The sequence below is a fragment of the Mobula hypostoma genome, chromosome 23 (genome assembly GCF_963921235.1).
Source record: "Mobula hypostoma chromosome 23, sMobHyp1.1, whole genome shotgun sequence".
Lineage (NCBI taxonomy): Eukaryota > Metazoa > Chordata > Chondrichthyes > Myliobatiformes > Myliobatidae > Mobula > Mobula hypostoma.
Window position 1 is genome coordinate 15,538,393 of NC_086119.1, and position 23,486 is coordinate 15,561,878.

Genomic DNA, 23,486 nt, shown 5'->3' on the forward strand with positions numbered 1-23,486 from the left:
TGGGGCAGCATGGTAGCATAGCAGTTAGCACAAAGCTTTACAATACCAGTGACTGGGGTTCAATTCCCACTGCTCCCTGTAATGACCTTCTACCCCTGACCATGTGGATTTCCTCCCACAGTCCAAAGATCTATCAGTTGGTAGGCTAATGGATTATGGTAAATTATCCTGTGGTCAGGCTGGGGTTAAATTGGAGAATTGTTGGCTCATAGGACTGGTAGGGCCTACTCTGTGCCGTATCTCCTTAAATAAATAAATTTAAGGGGAATCTTCTTCACTCAGAGGGTAGTGCAATTGGCAAAGTCCAATCATGGTTGAGGAGGTATTTGAATTATTTCTTCCAATATTGACTTACCTTCCTGTCCTTGATGAGACTGCCTTCATTCTTTGCTTTCATTGTGATGGGCTCCTGGGTGCTTGAGCCGTATATGGCCTTGACAGCAGTGCAACACCTGTGCTTGTTATAGCTGTCCACAGGCTGTCAATCCTCTTCTGGCTTTTCCACTTTCCGTCCATTCGTGAGAAATGATATTATCTGATGAGCAACGGTGACCAATGGTGGTCGCAGAGAACTGAAGTCTGTTATCACAACACTCTTGCTGGGTGACTTGCTGGTTTTTATATCACTGTGCTTTTACAGAGTGAGTCACTGCTGCAGATATTGAAGCTGAACAACTTATGACAACTTGAAGCTGTCTTGTCACCAAATACTCAGGCTAAAACAGGATGCAAGGAAAAACTGTGTATGGTGTGATTGATCAGGCCGGAATTATTTTCTTGACTAATTTCAAATCTGGGTCAAGTGGAAGTTTCTCATTTATTTTCCAAGTCAGGCTTGTTTTCTCACACCTTCGAAGAAACATAATCTCTTGGGGAATGAGCCGAGGATAGATATCGATGTTTTACTGGACATTGCAGGAACTTTGTATGTAATTTACTCAAAGTTACCATAGTTCTTCTGTTATAACTGATAGTTATTTAACTAATGTATGGCCAAAGTGTAGCTGGGTGTAAGTCATTTAGTGTAGTTGGGTACAAATTGGGTACAAGTGTAGTTAGGGTGGCAGGGTGGAGATGTGTAATGCACTCCTTCTTTCTGCTTGCCTGCAGGTTACCCTTGGGCAAGGTGTAGTACTGGCTTACCCCTCCAGATCAGGGTCAGATGCAGCAATAGGAGCAGGTGGTGGATGGTCACATGAGCAGCTGATGCATATCTCAAGTCCTGGTTGGGTGACCACTGATGCCAGGCAGCAGACAATCTCTAAAGACTATTAATGGCTGGGGTCACCTGTTTTGTAAAGATACTGCCCAGAAAAATAGCAAATCACTTCTGTAGAAAAATTTGGCAAGAACGATCGTGGTCATGAGACCATTACTGCCCACATCACACAACACGGCACATAATGATGATGGTCAGAGTAGTTGGGTGTTAAGTTGTGTTTCATTAGTTTTAGTCTTGCTTCCTTGAACTCTAAATATTTATTGAATTAGGTCCCATTTAACTATCCTAATTGTTGTACAATATCATATATTTTTCGTATGTATTCAATCTTTCAGTTTGCGTTGACTCCAACTTGGTATACTGCAGAGACTCTCAGTTCCAGTAATGAACTGTGTAATACAGACTCTTGTATCATTGGTCCCAACCATAAATGAATATAGACTGCAAGCAGTAAATTGTTATTACAAGTTCAGAATTCTTCTTGATTTATTTTTGTAGGCGTATGACATTTGGGAAGATAAATGAACTTGGTCAGTTTATAAGAGAGTCTGAACCAGAGCCAGATGTGAAAAAATCAAAAGGTAAATATTCACCCTGGTTGTTTTCACTTGAGAAAAGACCTGCCCAATTTATTATTCAGTCATTGACTTAGTGTCTGTCTTTGTCTAATTGTGCTCCAGGGAAGTGCTTGGAGATATTTTTACTTCATAAAAGGCACTGTATAAATAAAAATTGTTATTATTAGCATTCCGTAGATGTGTTCTGAGAAAATAGTGTTCAGATTTACAGTCCAGCGGAACGGGCTTTCCATTTTAGGAATGCAAATAAAAGACCTGATAAATAGCCCGTTCTATGTATTTTGCAAAAATCCTAAAATGAAATAAATGAATTAACAGGGACAATGTCAAAAATATTGTTTGCCAATGATCACATCCCTGAAACCAGCTGAATTTCACTTGAGTGATGCCTTGTGTTCAGAATCACTATCAGGTTTATTATCACTGAAATACGTTGTGAAATTGGTTGTTTTGCAGCATAAAAATACTAAAAGTCACAAAGTAAATAAATAATGCAAGAGACGAATAATGAAGTATTCTTCATGGATCGGTGGTATGATCAGAAGAGAAGAAACTGCTCCTAAAACATTGAACATATTTAGGCTCCTGTACCTCCTCCCTGATACTGGTAATGTGAAGAGATCATGTCCAGAATGATGGGGGTCCTTAATGATGGACACTTTTTTTCAGGAACATCCTCTTGAAGATGTCCTTGCTGGCATAGTGTTGTGTCTTGTGTTAGAACTGACTGAAAGTGCAACCCTCTGCAGCCTCTTGTAATCCTGTACATGAAGATGCCATACCATGCGGTGGTGATGCAGTCAGTGATGCCAGATGTTCACTGCAATGAGCAGTCGGTGAAGCAGTTATTGAATCAGCAACTGTGCCAAAGAGGACACAAAATTGTATCCAGGCTTTCTTAAAATGGCAATTTACTCAGTTGAAGTTTACATATTTTTGAATCAAAGATGTTCAGCTCACAGAGACAACAAATACATGTATTAAACTTATTTTTAAATTATTTCAAACAGGTTCCATGTTTTCACAGGCCATGAAGAAATGGGTACAGGGGAGCACTGATGAGGTAAATATTAAACCTAAACTTAAAAACAATTATAATTTTAAATTGACCCATTTACTACCCAGAAACATCATCGACCTGCAATTTTGCTAAGCAATCCTCAGCTCTGTTGGACTGCTTCAGGTGATAAGTGTGAAGTGTCCCAAAATCATAGCATTTATCGATTCAGTTAATCACTGCTTTCTTTAATGTCCACAACTGTAATTCCTCAAGTTCTGAAGGTCAACAATTTAATCTTCACAGTTACTGATCATTGGCACTACTACAGTCACTGAGTTGCTTACTTTCTTTCTGCTTTTCTCACATTAAAACTCGGGGAAAGTCACTGAGCTCCATCGCCATTGTAGATTTGGAAATGGAAAATAATGTCAGATTGAAATCAGCTATAAGGAATGATTGGACAAATTGGGTCATTCTCCTTAGAGTGTCGAAACTATGGGGTGAGGGTTTTAAAAAACATTCTAGAGGTTTGTAAAATTACAAGAAGTTTAAATAAATTAGACCATCAGAAACTTTTCCCCAGGATAGTAATGTCAAATAATCTCTTAAGGTTAAAGGGATAAGTATATATCATAACTTGAAAAACATGGGATTTTGCATTTAGTTCCAAGTTTGTTTATTATCAAAGTATGCACATACGGTGACATCGATTTTTCACAGGCATTCACAGTAGCATGAAAAAATATAATAGAATCAATGAAAATCCACGTACAAAGACTGACAATCAGCGTGCAAAAGACAAACTGCAAATACAAATGAATAAATGAATACTGAAAACATGGGTTATAGAGTCCTTGAAAATTTTCATGTCTGTAGATAGTGAAATCAGTTTGGTGTTGAGGTGAGTGACGTTATCCATGCAGCCTTATAATTGAAGAGTAATAACTATTCCTGAACATGGTGTTGTGGAACCTAAGGCTCCCATACCCTCTTCCCGATGTTGGCAATGAACCTAAGAGGCAAATTAGTTGTTTCTTTTCACTTGCATTTGAAGTGTGGATTTAAAAATCTCAGTCTCCTGGAGTAGATGGAGATCTCACACAAATTTTAGTAGCATACCTAAAGAGCAGTATCTAGAAAGACCAATGGCAACTTTATTTATAATCATGAGCATTGAAATAAATCCATTATTTATTCTTAATATCAAGTCAATGTTCTTTCCACTTTTATTAAACCATCCTATATAGTTCTGTACCCTTTCCATCCCCAGGCTTATTGAAACAATCTAAATGAAAGGATATCATAAAAGTGCAATGTTTCTTTTCTATTGGGTTCTGACTTGCCTCTCCACAAATCCTGCCCCAGCTTCTAGAGTTCTGAAACAATTAATTTGTTCCTTTTGATTGCTTTTATCTGAAATAATTTGAAAATGTCCACAGCCAAATGTGGATAAAATATAATTTAGATTGTATAAGCTGCTGATTTTATTTTTGTTGTTATTTTGAGGAGGAAGGATAAACTAGCCACATGGTTTGATGTCCTGAATACTTGTATGGTATGTAGAGAAGCAATTCTATCCAGCTCAAAGCTGCTGACATGGTAGATGCGTAGAGAGGATATATTAAGTAGCCTTTTATGCAAAGATTTGCATCCAGATAGCTTAACAAATTTTCCAAAGCACTTGGCATCCAATTAATTATTTAACAATGTGATACCCCATGTTTTCAAAGCAGAGTAAAGTTCTGCTACCAGGACAAACACAGGATGTGAGATGCTCCCTTTATTCCACCCCATTCTAGTCTGCAGCACCCCCTAATTCCCTTTACTGAGAGATGCTTCAGACTCGTCTGGGTTTGAGGAATTTGCCATTTGGAGAGGTTGGCAAGGAAGTTACTCTGCACTAGATTCTCCACCTTTTCAAAGGCTGGTGTTGTTGATTGTCTAAGGTTGTTTCTTTTTTAGGCCCAGGAAGAGATGGCATGGAAGATTGCCAAAATGATTGTCAATGATGTCATACAACAAGCACAAAGTGAGCCTCACATTGTGAAGTCCACAAAGGTAATGAACTGGTTGTGTTAAATCACTGTATCTTTAACAGTTTTACCATTAAGAACTCCTGAAATAATGTATTGTGTTGTTCGCAGTGGACCAGAATGTAAAGGAAACATTTGTGTCTTGGGTAAGTGATTATTTTTCGCCAATCAAGAGAATATGATAATTGAAAATTACAACAAATGGAAAATAACTGAATGATTGCTGAACTCCATACAGTTATGAGAGCTATGTGATGGTAATGGAATGGTCCTTTTACAAATCCTGTCCACAGATCACATCACAATTTTAACTTAGTATTTTGGAGTTCTCTACTCTCCCTTGCTCAGGTATCATAGCCTCATGAATTTGTTCCCCCATTCTGTCATATAATATCTCATTTGATCTTGCTCATTCTCTCTGTCTTTCATATTTGCACTCATAGCATCCTATTTATAATTTGTGACCTTGACAGTGACTGATGAGTGTTTGGCTGCCCGGATATGAAAGTTAAACCCAGTCTGTCATGCAGTGTAAACTTTCCTACCCACCCACCAAAGCTTGACTGAGGCTGATTAATGCTTCTAAGCCTAGTGATTGACTATTAAGCTGGAATTTGATGTTTTCAAAAGACTGACCAGTTTGGAAAGATGATTGCAATAATGCGGGTCAGTGTTTTCAAAATGCCAACCTCAAGATTTGTAGTTTCTCTGGAACACTCATTCAATTGAACGTACAATTGTTGTTGGCAATAAATTTTAGTCTACTCAAAACTTGCACAGAACAAAGTGAGTGAGTTCAAATTTTCTTTGTAACCTTGTTTGCAAACAAATGAATACTTGAAACCTTGCAGTTCAGATGCAACCATGTACTGTATATACAATGAATAAGAAGGATCTATTTCCATTAGGTATTGCAATAGCCAGAGATTATAAATTTTAAATTGGTCAAAAGATTTAAAGGGAATTGGGAGATCTTTACAAAGTGTGGGTGGTGGAGGCCTCAATTGCACCATCTGATGGGTAGAGAAGGCAGGAGCCCTAATAATATTTTTTAGAAAGTGACCAGAGGGGTGGCTGGCTTGATCACTTGATTACAGACTGAAAGCAGTAGATCTTTATTAACTGACATAAACAGTGAGCTGATCTCCTATACGGCAAATGTCTGATTCTAATTCCATTCATTTTTACTAAAGTGTCAATATTTGGTCACTGCAATATGAATTAAGAAATATAATAAATATGTATCAAATCATTTATTCATCTCCCACTTACTTTCCAGGGCATGTCTTTCATTGTTTTTTTAAAACTACTTTTCACCTCCATCTTCAACCACACTGAGCCTGATGATCAAGCTTCGTACCCCCTAATCTGTTACCACTGTACATTTTTTTGTTCATTGCTTCCAATATCTATATTCTATGCAGAAGGAATTAAAGCACATACTTAAGGGAGAGATGTCAGCAGAGCAGATGACTTCAGTTTATGACCCTCACCACCCAAATCTTCAACCATATGGCTCGAAGGGCTGAATAGCCTACTCTTGCTCCTATTGTCTATAAGACATAGGAGCAGAATTAGACCATTTGGCAAATTGGGTCTGCTCCACCAGTCGATCATGGCTGATTTATTATCCCTCTCAACTTCATTCTCCTTTCTTCTCTGCATAATATTTGACACCATTACTAATCAAGAACTTAACAACTTCTGCTTAAAAATACTGAATAACTTGGCCTCCACAGCCATCTCTGGCAATGAATTCCAGATTTGCCAGACTATGGCTTAAGAAATTCCTCCTCATCTCTGTACTAAAGGAACATTCCTCTATTCTGAGATTGTGCCTTCTGAATCTAGACTCATCCACCAAAGGAACCATCTTCTCAACATCCACTCTATCTTGTTGCGAGCACAGGCCCAGAGCCATCAAATGCTCTTCATATTTTAACCCTTCATTCTTGGAATCATTCTCTTGAACCTCCTCTGCACTCTCTCCAATGCCAGCACATCGTTTCTTAGATAAGAGGCCCAAAACTGCTCACAATATTCCAGGTGCAGTCTGACCAATGCCTTATAAAGCCTCAGCATCAGATCCTTGCTTTTATATTCTAATCCTCTTGAAATGAATGCTAACAGTGCATTTGCCTCCCTTACCACCAACTCCATCTTTAAGTTAATTTTTAGGGAATCCTGCACGAGAACTCCCAAGTCTCTTTGCACTTCTGATTTTTTAATATTCTCTCCATTTAGAAAATAGTCTACACCTTTATTCCTTCTATATACTTCCCCACACCATATTCCACCTGCCACTTCCTCCTAATCTGTTTACTTCAACACTACCTGCCCCTTCACCTATCTCCATAAACCTGGCCACAAAGTCATTGACATATAAAGTGAAAAGACATGGTCTCAATGTGAACCGCTGTGGAACACTAGTAGTCACCACCAGCCAATCTTCTATCCACGCTAGTACCTTTCCTGTAATGCCGTGGGCTTTTATTTTGTTCAGCAGCCTCATGTGCGGCACCTTGTCAAAAGCCTTCTGAAAATTCAAGTAAACATCTACTGACTCTCCTTTTTCTATCCTGCTTGTTCTTGTATGTTTCTAAGATGTCTTTTGTCTGGAGATGTTTTTAATGTGAACTGGTTATAGAAATGTTGATTAGTATTCTATAGTTAAGTGAATTATTAATTTGTAAGGTTAGTGATGTCAATGCAGACGAGTAGACATTATTTTTAAATTTGCAAATAGTTTCTCATAACAAATAACTTTTTTTTACCATTCAAAGATCCAGTGACTTCATCAATTTGTTCTAAGGAGGCTACCTCTTTGTTAAAGTGAATTAAGGTGCTGTGACTGTGGAAGGAGTCTTTAGTATTAGTAAATTTGCTTCCCTTTTGTAATCTACACACTTGATGATTTAAAAGGCTTCCAGTGTGTTTTAATACCCTTTTTTCTTTCTGGACTGTCCTTGCGTGGGGCTTGGAATAATGATGTACAAGAATGTTCTTGTTAAATCAGGTCAGCAGGAAAGGTCATTAGCTGCAGTCTTCCATTTCTGCAGGTCTCTAATGTATCCAGGACAAAGAAGCAGGCAGCAAAAATCATTGTGGACACTACCCACTGAGTAAACTGCCTTTTCCAAAAGCTCCCTTCTGAAAGCAAAATCTTTACGCCATTTAAAAAATTTCTTTCCCCGGGCAGTTAATCTAGTCATCCATTCTAGTTAGCCTCACACCCCCATCTATCTAGAACCCCAGCCACAGCACTGTAAATACTTTAAACATCTTTTTATAATACTGTTTACATTGTAAATACATGCTGGTACTTATGCAATTGTTACTCCATATACATACTTTAGCCTCTAAATTTATTTTCTATATAATTCTTTATTCTTTAAAATTATTGAATGTTGTTGTTTAGTTTTACATATTGTGCCCTGACCAACACAGCACTGCAAGTTCCTCATCCATGTAAATGTACACGGTGAATATAGTTGATCCTTGATCCTTGATATTAGCGTGTGCATCATGTGTAAAAACAGTTGGAAGTGATTCTAACAATTGTAAATTCATAATTATATAGTGAAAGCTGATTGAACTGTTCGTAACTTTTTCAGTACACTCCGTACGAATGAACAAAATAGTTATTGTCTTCATATTTTGCTTTTAAATTGTGCGGAATGAAAGCAACAATAAAAAGCAGGAAAGTCAGACTAAATGATTTTTGGTCTTTTGTTTTATGACTGTTAAGCAAGTTAAGATTTTCTATGCATCTGCTCTTTTAATATCACACCCTCAGCTATTTAATGCTCCACCATCTTGGTAACACCTTTGTAAACAAGAACATAATGAGTTTGATGACTGCAACACATTCTGAGAGCTTCATGCAAATCTCAAGCACTCACAGGAGTTCTCTGATGTACATGGATTATATTGTAACTCAAAAATTCAGTGCTGTTTTCTTTTTAACCATAATCGGTTTTCTCAAGCATACCTTGCTAGTACACATGCTCGGTTGTCTAGTGCAAGATATCAGTGAATGAGTGGGGTCAGCAACAGTTACAGTGAAACACCTTGAGCTCTGACATTAATCTTAAGGTGCAAAGGAACTGATATTAAGATGCATGAATGATATACTGATTGTGATTAGTGTGTTGGAAGTAATTCAAAGAAGAACTTTAAACTCTTAACTTTATTTTCTATGTTATTCTTTATTCTTTAAAATTGTTGAATGTTGATTATTTTTGCATGTCATGCACTGACCAACACACCACAGCAACTTCCTAATCTATGTAATACCTGGGCTAATACTTGGAACAGGCAAGTTGTTTTATGAGAAATGTTTTATCTTCTGCTCTGTTTGTATCTGCTGGAGCTTGGAGTGAGGAGTTGACTGAAACAAAAGATCCAGAAGTGTTTTGACAAGATAAATGTGAAGAAATCGTTTTCTATAGTGGGAAACTTTAGAACTAGGTTTGCTGTTTAGAATCAAGTGGTTGCTTACTTAAGGCATTTCTTCCCCCCTCCCCCCCAGGTGATCCCATATTTTTAGTATTCAGTGACAGAAGCACTGAATATTTTTAAGGCAGAAGTAGATATGGTGTTGATAAACATGGGGTGAAAGATTGCTAGATGAAACCAGAAAGCCATATGTTAGAGTGGAGCAGAATTAGGACATTCTGCCCATCGAGTCTGCTCCATTATTCCATCATGGCTGATTTATTATCCCCCTCAACCTCATTATCCTGCCTTCTCCTCATAGCCTTTGACACCCTTACTAATCAAGAACCTATCGACCTCTGCTTTAAATATACCCAGTGAGACTGCAGAGTTATGGATACAAATAGATTAGCAATGGTCTTACTAAATGGTGGAGCAAACCTGAGGGGAAACAGAGCCTACTGCTGCTTTTAACTTGTATATTTGCATATATATAAATCATGGATACAGAGATGGACTGGATAAATTTATACAGACCATGCCAGGAGTACAAGGGTATCCACAATGGGAAAAGATGGAAGGCTGGGTTCTTTATCTGTTGAAAGGTGACCAAATAATGTGTTTAAAATTATGGAATGTTTTGATGGATTGGAGGCAGAAATAATATTTCCACTTGGGTGGAACATAACTAAAAGCTGTCTTTATAAGAAAATCAACAAGAAATGCATTTGAGGAATTTAGCAGGAATTACTGTACTCAAAAGAGTAATAAGAGCGTGGAACTCTGCCCCACAGGTAGTGCTTTAAGCAGTTGATGCATTTAAAGGGAACCTGCCAAGCTTGGAATCACTGAGAGAGACTTTCTGCCAATCTCTACCCCAGTCCAGACAACAATCTGGTGCATTCTCCTGCATTTTCCTTATTATCACCACATCCTCCCTGTAGTGTTGCAACTTGTGGCAATACTCCATGTGTGGTCTAACCAGTGTTATAGAAATTTGCAAAGTTACATCTGTACTTTTATATTCTTGCCTTCATGGGTCAAAGTATTTTTTTCAACACCCTATCTACCTCTGTGCTACTTTCAGGGAACAAATGACTTAATCCCTCAAGGAACACATTTCACCCTATTTTTAATGCCCTATCATTTACAATATATGCTCTTTCCCATCTTATTTCCTAACCTGACACTAGTTGGGGTTAAATTTCATCTGCCTACACTCAGCCCAACTTTCCATCTGATCAACATCCTGCTTTACCCTTAGACAACCTTCACTGTCCACAGCACCACCAATCTTCACGTCATCCACAATTGTATGCATCATATCTCTTGGGTTCATGTCCAAATTACTGATATCACAAACAAGGGTCCTAGCACTGTTCCCCACAGTACAACATAGGTTTGAGACTTCCAGTCAGAAAAGTTTCTCCCACCACTGCCCTTTGCCACTTATCACCAAGCCATTGTTGGATCCAGTTAGGCAACTCCCTTTGAGTCTGATTACCTTAACCTTCGGGGCCAGCTTAACAGGTGCTTTGCTGGTCTTGGAGTCAAGGTGGTGGACAATTGATGCACAAAACAGAAGGAACTGAAAGGGAGAAGTTTTATTTTTCCATCTGATATGGCCTTCTCTGAGAGTTGGCTTCACTAACTTTGAGAGCGTAGGATATAGACGGACTAGACAGCAGCACAGGACGGCACCTTAGTGTAACAGTTAGTGTAATGCTTTACAGTGCCAGCGGCCTGGGCTCATTTCCCTCTGCATCTGTAAGGAGTTTGTTCTCCCTGAGATGGTGTGGGTTTCCTCCAGGTGCTCTGGTTTTGTCCCACACTTCAAAGATGTACTGGTTAGTCGGTTAATTAGTAACATGGGCGTAATTGAGTGCCATGGGCTCATTGGGCCAAAAGGGCCTGTTGCCATGCTGTATCTCTAAATAAAAAATATAATAATCTGTTATGACTGTATTAAGTAAAATTTAGGTAATTCTTTGTATATCTTGTACATGCTAATACACAGGTACAATATAGAACATTACAGCTCAGTAAAGGCTGTTTGGCCCATGATGTTGTGCTGACCTTTTAACCTACTCTTAAGATCAATTTAGCCCTTTCCTCCTACGTAACCCTCCATTTTCCAGCATCCATGTGCCTATCTAAGAGTTTCTTAAATCACTATCCCTGGCAGAACCTTCCGCATACATACCACTCTCTGCGTAAAAAGATGAGCTCTGTCATATTCCCCACCCCATACTTCAATTACTTTAAAAACATGCCTTCTTGTATTAGCCATTGCTATATTCAGGTTTTTTACTTTTTCCCTAAAGAAAGATCAGTTTATTTCTTTGCAAGCTTCAAAGTTAATTCATGTTCTTTTTTCTATTAATTGTAGCTATGACTAGTGAAAGGAAGACCTGGTTCATGTGTTCTCCTGTTCAAGTGGCTTCCCTCCACATCCAGAAAAGGACTCCTTTCTGTTGACACAGCCGTGATGCAGTGCCGTGAATTACACAGTCTGATGTTGCTCCGTTATTTGTAAGAAGAAAACTGTGCACTCCAGGATCTTCGGCCTCAAGATGCGCACACGTTTCAATGGCTCTAGAAGACAGGGTACTATGAAGGGTTTTCTCATGAAGTTTCTGCACTGAAAGGATTTCAAAGCGCTCTTTAAATCTGGGTTCTGGGTGTATGGATTTAGTACATTTGCAGTGACTTATCATCGAGCTGTGCTGTGCTCTAAACACCACTCCATTGGTTTGTTGCTGTCTGTTTCATTGTCCAGCCTCTAGGTAACTTCAGGATTTTTGTTTAAAAATGTGACACAAGGTGGGGGGAAAGAAATCTATATATAAATACGACTTTTGTAAAAGGATTGGAAATCTTGTGTTTCTGTATAGTATTTGATAAGTGGTGATTAGGTCCTCAGATGTTACCTAATTGTGTTGAGATTGAGGATTATTACAGAAACAAACAAATTAAGGCTGTGTCTAAGTTTTGGTACTATGTACCATTTCTATGTTTTCAGATGCATAAGTATTCCTGTACTTAATCTAAAATCATACCTATTTAATTGTGTTTGATTTAAAATACATATATTATTGAGAATGGTGTTATTTATATTGTTTCTGTTCTGTTTTCTTGAGTCCTTGCAAGTGGTGAGAAACTGGTGGAGCCACTAAAGTCTTGCTCAAGTTCACAGTGACCTGGGGAGTTTCTTGTGCAGAGTAACCTGTAACTTTTAAAAGTTCCTTTCCTTCCTAATGGTACAAGTGATCACCACTAGTGTTCCACATTTCTTTTGCAATTAAAAAAAAACCTTCAACCTTTCTTCATGTTATTGTAGGAAAGACAGATGATAGTGCTGAAGATGAGGTAACTGGTTTACACACAGAGGCAATGTATAGTGAGGAGAGGCTGTTGATAGGGAAAATTGCAGTCAACAGGATGAGTTTCAGGACTGAAGGTGTTATATTTGAATGCACATAGTATACCGAATAAGGTAGATGAACTTGTAGCATAGTTACGTATTGGCATGTATGACGTTGTCGGCATCACTCAATCATGGCTGGGAGCCTTATGTCCAAGGATACACATTGTATTGAAAGGGCAGGAAGGCAGAGGGGGCAGCGTTGCTCTGTTGGTAAAAAATGAAATCAAATCATTAGAAAGAGATGACATAGGGTTAGGGAAGGTGTTGAATCATTTTGGATAGAGCTAAGGAACTGCAAGAGGAAAAAGACACTGATGGGAGTTGTATAAAGTCCCCCAAACAGTAGTAAGGATGTGGTCTACAAATTACAATGGGAGATAGAAAATGCATGCCAAAAAGGCAATGTTACAGTAGTCATGGGGGATCTCAATATGCAGGTAGGTTGGGAAAATTAGGTTGGTACTGGATTCCAAGAGGGGGAATTTCTGGAATGCCTATGAGATGTCTTTTTAGAGCAGCGTGTGGTTGAGCCCACTAGGTAATCAGTTATTCTGGATTGGGTATTGTGCAATGAACTTGAATTGATTGGAGAGCTTAAAGTAAAATAATCCTTAGGAACAAGTGATCATGATATGATCAAACTCACCCTGAAATTTGAGAAAGAGAAGCTAAAGTCAGATGTATTTGTTGTACAGTGGAGTAAAGGGAATTACAGAGCATGAAAGAGGAGTTAGTCAGAATTGATTGGAAAAGAACAATAGCAGGAATGATGGAAGAGCAGCAACGGCTGGAATTTCTGGATGCAATTCGGAAGGCACAGGAGATATACATCCCAAAGATATACATCCCAAAGAGAAAGTATTCTAAAAGCAAGATGATACAACCTTGGCTAAGAAGAGAAGTTAAAGCCAAAGGGAGGGCATATAATAGAGCAAAGCTTGGTGGGAAGTGTTCCAGGTATCAGAGCTCATGAATTGTGTGTAAAGTTACCAATACTAAAGAGAAGGTTCTTGGGAAACTAAAAGGTCTGAAGATAGATAAGTCACCTGGACCAGATGGTATATACCCCAGGGTTCAGGGTTCTTAAAGGGGGGCTGAAGTGATTGTGGAGGCATTAGTAATGTTCTTTCAAGACTCACTAGATACTGGAAAATTACAAATGTCACTCCACTCTTCAAGAAGGGAGAAAGACAGAAGAAAGGAAATTATAGGTCAGTTAGTCTGACCTCAGTGGTTGGGAAGATGTTGGAGTTTATTATTAAAGGATGAGGTCTCAGGGTTCTTGGAGCAACATGATAAAATAGGCTGTAGTCACCCTAGTTTCCTCAAGGGAAAATCTTGCCTGACAAATTTGTTGGAATTCTTCGAAGAATTCAAAGAATAAGCAAGATAGACAAAGGAGAATCAATCGATGTTGTGTACTTGGATTTTCATAAGGCCTTTGAAAGGTGCCACACATGAGACTGCTTAATAAGCTACAAGCCCATGGTATTACAGGAAACATTCTAGCATGGATAAAGCAGTGGCAGATTGGCAGGAGGCAAAGAGTGGGAATAAAGAGAGCCTTTTCTAGTTGACTAGTGGTCTGTAGGGACTGATTCTTTTTACGTTATATGTCAATGATTTGGATGATGGAATTGATAGATTTTGTGGCAAAGTTTGCAGACAATACATGATAGGTGGAGGGGCAGGTAGTTTTGAGAAAGTAGAGAAGCTACAGAAGACTTGGATTAGGAGAATGGGCAAAGTACTGGCAGATGGAATACAGTGTTGGGAAGTATATGGTCATGCACATTGGTAGAAGAAATGAAAGGGTAGACTATTTTCTAAATGGAGTGAAAATACAAAAAAAAACTGAGGCACAAAGGGACTTGGGAGTCCTTGTTCAGGATTCCCTAAATGTTAATTTGCTGGTCAACTCTGTGGTGAGATGGCAAATGCAATGTTAGCATTCACTTCAAGAGGACTAGAAAGGATGTAATGTTGAGACCTTACAAAGCACTGGTGAGACTTCACTTGGAGTATTGTGAGCAGTTTTGGGCACATATTTTAGAAAGGATGTGCTGAAACTGGAGAGGGTTCAAAGTAAGTTCATGGAAATGATTCCAGGAATGAGTGGCTTGTCATATGAAGAACATTTGATGGCTCCGGGCCTGTACGTTCTGGAATTCAGAAGAATGAGGGGTAACCTATCGAATGTTGAAGGGCTTAGATAGAGTGGGTGTGGAGAGAATGTCTCCTGTGATGGAAGAGTCTAAGACCAGAGGACGAAACCTCAGAATAGAGGGGCATCCTTTTAGGACAGAGGTAAAGAGGAATTTCTTTAGCCAGAGAGTGATGAATCTGAGAAATTCTTTGCCACAGGCAGCTGTGGAGGCCAAGTCCTTATGCATATTTAAGGCAGAGGTTGATAGATTCTTGATTGCTCAGGGCATGAAGGGATACGGGGAGAAGGCAGGAGACTGGAGCTGAGAGGAAAATTGGATCAGCCATGATGAAATGGTGGAGCCTACTCTGTGCCAAATGGCCTAAATCTGCTCCTATTTCTTATGGTCTTATTATTTGGAACATCTTTCTCATTCTCACTTATTTTCTTGCTTCTCATCTCACTTTTTCACACACTTATTCTGTGGTCTTCAATCAGTTGGAAGGGAGACTTAGTGAATAGAGGTTGTGTTTATGTATGCAGGCTCTTCAGCTCAGTCACGTGAGTGTATAAAGTCTTCTTCCATGCAAAATGGAATCACAAAGTAGAGAATATGGGTTTAAGGTGAGAGGGGAAAGATTTAAAAGGGACACAAGGGGCAGCTACTTCACACAGAGGGTGGTGAGTACATGGAATGAGCTGCCAGAGAAAGTGACTGAGACAGGTACAATACTAACATTTAAAACACAATTGAAGAGTTACACGGGTGGGAAATGTTTAGAGAGATTACAAAGTGGCTAGTTCATTGGGAACAGGAGTGGAACCCAGTAGGGTCTTCAGCTGCTGTAGCCCACCCACATCAAGGTTCGAAGTGTTGAGCGTTCAGAGATGCTCTTCTGCACAGCAATGTCATAACATGAGGTTATTTGAGTTGCTGTCACCTTCCTGTCAGCTTGAACCTTTCTGTCCAGTCTCTTGTTTCCTCAAGGCATTTTCGTCCATAGGCTTTCACATTTCACTCACTGGATGTTTTTATTTGTCTTTCACACCATTCTCTGTAAACTCTAAGAGACTGCGCGTGAAAATCCCAGGAGAGCGGCAGTTTCTGAAAAACTTTTATTCACTGAGTTGCAACCACATGATTGACTGATTAGATATTTGCATTAACGAGCAGATGGACTGATTAATGTGGCCACTGAGTGTAGATTAAATGTAGGGAAATAGGACTAGAATAGATGGGCATCTTGATCAACTCAGATGAGTTGCATTTCCTCATGCATTTCTGAGTATCCCGTCTAGAGCGACCATCAATTACCCACTTACACTATCTCTACCGGAACCCATTTTATCTTCTCCACATTCCTATCACTCACCTACACGCTGGGGTTAATTTATAGTGGCCACTTACCTAACAGCCCACATGTCTTCGGGATGTGAGGGGGGACCAGAGCTCCCAGAGAAACCTTGTGTCTACAGGGTCAACACACAAACTCCATGCAGACAAAATAGGAGGTCAGGATCAACCCTGCTGGAACTGTGTGGGCAGCAGTTTCACCAGTTCCTCCACAAATGTAGTGGAATGGCTTAGAAAGGCCTCTTTTCTTGGCAATAATTAAAATATTACCATAGACAAACAACAAAGTAAGTGTGATTAGTGAACCGGAACTGTACTAAACATTAGACAATGCAAATTGGTTTATTCAGTGGCTTTGAAAATTGCAATTCTTATCAAAATCCTAATTCTCTGCTGTCCTACAACCTTATTGGCTCATTGGGTGGGCACAGATCTAAACTTCAAACACAATATGCGCATTGCCCGAGAGTCTGTCCCTTGATCACATCAGTCACTTTTTCAGCAGCTGATGGAATAAGGGAAGAAAAAATGTCTTGTTCTCATTACTTCCAAACCTGAGCTTTCTATATCTATCGTGACTGTGTTCCAAGCTCCACATGCTTGAGGACAAGGACTTCTGAATCTCTCTTCAAATCTTGATCCAAAAGCTTGGATATTTCCATATACTGTACCCCACACCAGATTCTCCCATTTGCCCAGTGTGCCCGTAGGTCCTCCAGCTGCTGTCCTGTTCTGACAGCTCTTCTAAGTTTCCCCAACACCCCCATTCTTCATCTTTGTTTCCAAAATGTCTTTTAAAACTTGTGCATTCTGTCGCTGGGATATTCTGGTGTTTATTGCATTAAAGCCATGTAAGTGTAAAGGGAATATAGAAGCATCTCCCACTGGCCATTGCAACTGTCCTGCACACAACATGTAAAGATACCAGTAACTTCAGTTTTGAGTAAGTGAAGTTGTTTAATTTGAGAAATTGGTTAATCTCACAATTCAATGTGTTAGATGTTGGTAACAATGGGTTACAAAAATGTTTATCTCAAGCTGCTAGGATATTTTTGAAGTTCAAATTAAATTTATTATGGAAGCACATGTATGTCACCATATGATAGCCAGAGATTTATTTTTTTTGCAGGCATTCACAGAACAAAGAAATGTAATAGAATTAATGAAAAACTACTCAGACTGTGAAACAAACAATGAGCAAAAGAAGGTAAACAGTGCAAATAAATAAATAAATAGTACTGAGAACTTGAGTCATAGTATCCTTGAAAGTGAGTCCATAGGTTGTGGAGTCAGTTCAGTGTGTTGATGTGAGTGAAGTTATCCACGCTGGTTCAGGAACCTGATGGTTTTACCCTATTAGGTGAGCAGTGTCTTGCGTCCCTGATGCAGGGTCTTGACCTGAAATAACCAACCTTCTGCCCCCACAGATGCTACCTGACCTGCTGAGTTCTTCCAGGAGATTGTTTTATACTCCGCATCCAAGCAGCGGCCATCTCTTGTGTCTCATGTCTTATTTGGGCTGGGCGGAGACCAAGAAGAAGTGAGTGACAGATCAATAGAATAATCCCCTGTGACAGGGTACTGGTAGTATACAAAAATATATTGATCGACCAAAGTGTTAATAATCCCTATATTATGTAAAAGTGTTTTCCTGGTTCTTAAAAATACTGATTTTACTCTAAGGCATTTAATTTACCCCATCAGGGTAGTGCCTCTACTTCCTTAAGGGGTCTGCAGAGATTCGGCGTGACATTCAAAGCTTTGGCAAACTTCTGTAGATGTGTAGTGGAGAGTGTATAGACTGGCTGCATCACAGCCTGGTATGGAAACACCAGTGCCCTTGAACGTAAAATCCTACAAAATGTAATGGATACGGCCAAGTCTATCACGGGTAAAGCTCACCATGGGATGAGCACATCTACATGAAACACTCTTGCAGAAAGCAACATCCATCTTTAGGGACCCCAACCACCTAGGACACTCTCTTCTCACTGCTGCCATCGGGAAGAAGGTACATAGCCTCAGGACTCACACCACCATTTTTGGGAACAGTTACTACCCCTGAACCATCAGGCTTTTGAACCAAAGGGGATTGCTTACTTATTTATATTATTGTTTTTTTTTTCTTTTTGCATTTGCACAGTTTGTTGTCTTCTGCACTCTGGTTGAATGCCCTGGTTGGCAGTCTTTCATTGATTCTGTTATAGTTGTTGTTCTATAGATTTGTTGAGTATACCCACAAGAAAATAAATCTCAGGGTTGTATATGGTGACATATATGTACTTTGATAATAAAACTTTGAAAAATATTCTGATGTGAAGAGTGTTTATATTAATATACAGACTCTATTCTCTCCACCTTCCCTCTACAAGACTGAACGGTTGACCCAGTTTCTCTCTTCACTGACAGTGCCTGAACTGCTGAGCGTTTTCAGCATTTTCTCTTTGTTAACATCAAGGCTGTTCTGTATTCAAATATGGAATGTTACTGAGTGAGGTGTATGATGCAAATAACCTGAGGCAGAAAGAAAAATGAGTGCAGAGAAACACTCATCTAAAGTAGATTTGTTATCACAGTACATGTATGTCACCATATACTACCTGAGATTCATTTTTATGTTTTCTTATTTTAATGAGAGACAGCGCGGAATAGGCCCCTCCCGCCCTTCGAGCCGTGCCGCCCAGTAACCCCCGATTTAACCCGAGCCTGATCACGAGACAATTTACAATGACCAATTAACCCACACCAACTGGTACATCTTTGGACTGTGGGAGAAACTGGAGCACCCGGAGGAAATCCACAGGGTGAACGTAACAAGCTCCTTACAGACAGTGGCGGGCATTTTCATGCAGGCATTCACAGTGGAACAAAAGAATACAGCAGAATCAATGAAAAGCTGCACACAGACTGGCAAGACAAACTGCAAATACAAACAATAACACTAAACAGATACAATAAAATCAATGAAAAGCAACCAATGTGCAAAAGAAGGCAAACTGCAAATGCCAAGAAGGTGAGTTGTAGAGTGCTTGAGAGTGAGCCCATAAGGGGAGGTGTAAACTGGAGTATACAATGGCAGTGGGAAGTCAGCAGCACAGGAAGAGATAAACAATATTTTCATTGTGGGAATTTGATCTCTGCACAAACAGTATGGCATCAATGACCTTAAGACTTTTCTGAAACACATTGTCAACGTGAAACTGGTACAGAAACAGTTTACTTGAAAACAGAGCTCCCTCTGAATTTGACAGCTTAAAAGATTTAATTCTGATTAACGATATCAATCTGGCAAATCCAGTGGAGCTGAAAACATCTTAAGTGTGCACCAGAATGCATTTAGTGCCCATCAGAGTGCAATACTACAGGTTTGGTGTGCACCTGGAAGCATAATAAATACAGGAGGACCTTGGTTATCTGCAGAATTTGCAATTAAGATTCTTTAATTAAAAGTGTGGCACTGTAGCCTAGCAATCACTGACTGGAGTTCAATTCCTGCCACTTCCTGTAAGGAGTTTGTAATTCTGCTCATGACCTCGTGGGTTTCCTCCAGGTGCTCTGGTTTCCTCCCACATTCCAAAAATCTCTGGTTAGGGTTAGTAAATTGTAAGCATGCCATTGTTGGCGCCAAGTGCATGGCAACACTTGCAGGGTGCCCAATACAATCCTCACTGATTTGATTTGACACAAATAATGCATTTCACTGTATGTTTCAATGTACACGTGACAAGTAAAGCTAATCTTTAAACCAAAATAAAACTTAAACAAAACTATTGAAGTTCACTAATATAGTCATTTATATTGTCATTGGACAAGACTAATTCAGTGAGGAATCTGCACCTGCTGGAACATAAAAGCAACAATTAGAGTAACTGGTTGGTTGCAACTAAAATGGTCACAATGTGAAGTTCTTAAGGCAGGTTTATAGATAAGAGGGAGAATAGGCAAAACAGTAGACGGAATGCAGCATAGCAAGGTGTGGGGTTATGCACTTCAGTAAGAATAAAGGTGTAGACTATTTTCTAACTGGGCAGAAACCTCAGAAGTCAAAGCTGCATAGGGTTTTTGGAGTCCATGTAACGGATTTCCTCAAGGTTAACTTGCAGGCTGAGTTGGTGCTAAAGAAAATGCACTATTCCTTTCACAAGAATGAAAAAGCAAAGATGTACTGCTGAGGATTTATAAGGCATTGGTCAGACCATATTTGGTACATTGAGGAATTTTGGACTGCTCATCTCCCAGGAGAGGGCCCAGCAGAGGTTCACACAAACAATCTCAGGATTGAAATGCTTAACACATGAGGAGCACTTGAATTCTCTTGGGCTGTACAGAATGAAAGTTATTAAAACCTACCGGATACTGAGAGGACTGGATAGAATGGACATGGAGAGGATGTTTGCATTGGTTGGATAGTCTAGAATCTGAGGAGCATGGGCTCAGAATTAAGGGCTGTTCCTTTAAAACTGCTGCTGCTGCTCTCACAGTGGGGAGGGGAGGTCAGTGCTTCTGCTGGCACAGATGGAGATGGGGGGCCAATGCTTTTTCTGTTGCTTGTGCAGTGGGAGGGGGAAGAGGGGTCTTTGGGGCTTTGATATTTCTATCGTTCAGTGGGGTTTCTGTTTCATGAACTGTGAAGAGGACGAATTTCAGGTTGTATACTGAATATGTATTCCAATATTAAACGTACTTTGAAACCGAATTGAGGAGAATTTCTTCAGCTGGAAGATGGTGGTGAATATGTGTCCCTTTATTCTGAGGCCGTGGAGACCAAGTTCTTTGGTGCACTTAAGGCAGAGATCGGAAGGTTCTTGATTGGTAAGGAGATGAACAGCTATGGGGAGAATGGGGTTGAATAAAATCAGTTACGATTGAAGGAAGGAACAAACTTGATGGGCTGAATGGACTGATTCAGCTCCTATAACTTATGGTCTTAAAGATCATCCAGGTTTTCTTCTTCATTAATATATCTGACATTGCTGACAAATGCCACAGTAGGGTACAGTGACAGCCACTACTATAACCTGGCAAGAAAACCAATATAGGATTAAAAGATCGCCTTTGGTCCAAATTTGTTTTGAATAATTATCATTCATATAGTGTCTTTTCAAAACAAGGCATCAAGATAGAATAATGGACAGACCATCAAAGTAAATTTATTATTAAAATATGTATATGTCACCAAATATTACCCTGAAAATTCATTTTCTTGCAGGCATTCACAGAACAAAGAATTACAGTAGAATCAATGAAAACTACACACAAAGAAAGTGATAAATTGTGCAAATACAGTATATATAGAAACAAATAAAATAATAAATAAAACAGGACAAGCTGCAGAGTCCTTGAGAGCGAGTCCAAAGGTTGTGTACAATTATCGGTTCAGTGTTGTGAGGTTCAGGAGCCTGACGGTTGGAGGGTAATAACTGTTCCTGAGCCTGGTGGTATGGGACACAAGGCTCTCGGACCACCTTCGTGATGAAGCAGTGAAGAGACATCATGGCCTGGATGGTGGATGCTGCTTTCCTGTGGCAGCGCTCTTTGTAGGGAATAATGGTGAAATTTGCCTTGCGGAGAATTGTTAATGGCAACTTTTTTTCTACTTTTCTATTACATGGTTTTGGTCCCCAAACATCCATTTCAATGAGTTAAAACACTTTCTTTGCTACCCAGGATTTTACTGTTGTTAAATGGAGTGAAAAACACTCAATTCCTTGAGACACAAGTCACTCTGCAGATGCTGGAAATTTTGACATACGTACACAAAATGTTAGAGGAACTCAACAAGTCAAGTAGAGTCTATAGAGCAACAGATGACATTTTAGGCAGAGACCCTTCGTCAGGACTAGAAACCTGAATATAAAGGTGGGAGGAGGGGGAAGGTAGGTAGGTGGGTGAGGGGAGATGAAAGGGAATGATGAGGGAAGGTAGGAGATGATAGGTAGATGAGGCAAAGAGCCTAACAGGGCCCTAAACAGTCTTACCAGGTAAGGCAACACTTCACCTGCAAGTCTGTTGGAGTCATTATTGCATCTGGCACTCCGAACAGATTTGTCTGGCAAGATTTCCCATTCAAGAGTTTAGGCCGAGTTTAGAATAGAAAGTAGAAAATGCTAGAAGTACGCAGCAAGTCAGGCAGCATCCGTAGAGTGAAAAATAGAGTTAATGTTAATGTCTCTGTCTCTGGAGACAGCTTATCCACTGATATCTACTATAAGCCTACTGACTCTCACAGCTATCTGGACTATTCCTCTTCTCACCCTGTCTCTTGCAAAAACGCCATCCCCTTCTCGCAATTCCTCCTTCTCCGCCGCATCTGCTCTCAGGATGAGGCTTTTCATTCTAGGACGAGGGAGATGTCCTCCTTTTTTAAAGAAAGGGGCTTCCCTTCCTCCACTATCAACTCTGCTCTTAAACGCATCTCCCCCATTTCACGTACATCTGCTGTCACTCCATCCTCCCGCCACCCCACTAGGAATAGGGTTCCCCTGGTCCTCACCTACCACCCCACCAGCCTCTGGGTCCAACATATTATTCTCCGTAACTTCCGCCACCTCCAACGGGATCCCACCACTAAGCACATCTTTCCCTCCCCCCCCCCGCTTTCCGCAGGGATCGCTCCCTACGCAACTCCCTTGTCCATTCGTCCCCCCCATCCCTCCCCACTGATCTCCCTCCTGGCACTTATCCTTGTAAGCAGAACAAGTGCTACACATGCCCTTACACTTCCTCCCTTACCACCATTCAGGGCCCCAAACAGTCCTTCCAGGTGAGGCGACACTTCACCTGAGTTGGCTGGGGTGATATACTGCGTCCGGTGCTCCCGATGTGGCCTTTTATATATTGGCGAGACCCGACGCAGACTGGGAGACCGCTTTGCTGAACATCTACGCTCTGTCCGCCAGAGAAAGCAGGGTCTCCCAGTGGCCACACATTTTAATTCCACATCCCATTCCCATTCTGACATGTCTATCCACGGCCTCCTCTACTGTAAAGATGAAGCCACACTCAGGTTGGAGGAACAACACCTTATATTCCGTCTGGGTAGCCTCCAACCTGATGGCATGAGCATCGACTTCTCTAACTTCTGCTAATGCCCCACCTCCCCCTCGTACCCCATCTGTTATTTATTTTTATACACACATTCTTTCTCTCACTCTCCTTTTTCTCCCTCTGTCCCTCTGAATATACCCCTTGCCCATCCTCTGGGTTCCCCCCCCCTTGTCTTTCTTCCCAGACCTACTGTCCCATGATCCACTCGTATCCCCTTTTGCCAATCACCTGTCCAGCTCTTG

The 23,486-nt window shown here is 40.2% G+C and overlaps 1 protein-coding gene across 3 annotated transcripts in view; it reads left to right on the plus strand.

Moving 5' to 3' along the window:
- The window catches only part of akap10 (A kinase (PRKA) anchor protein 10), a 103,556-nt gene extending 82,825 nt beyond the window's left edge, over window positions 1–20,731 (plus strand). For 2 of the 3 annotated variants that reach the window (XM_063031636.1, XM_063031638.1), the window contains exons 12-16: window positions 1,721–1,803; window positions 2,811–2,863; window positions 4,763–4,858; window positions 4,945–4,979; window positions 11,660–20,731. In XM_063031636.1, coding sequence (XP_062887706.1) covers window positions 1,721–1,803; window positions 2,811–2,863; window positions 4,763–4,858; window positions 4,945–4,959 — 247 coding nt within the window. In that variant the 3' untranslated portion in view covers window positions 4,960–4,979; window positions 11,660–20,731. The remainder of the gene's footprint in view (window positions 1–1,720; window positions 1,804–2,810; window positions 2,864–4,762; window positions 4,859–4,944; window positions 4,980–11,659) is intronic. The other variant, XM_063031637.1, reaches the window with a different exon arrangement.
- Window positions 20,732–23,486: the final 2,755 nt, after the last annotated feature.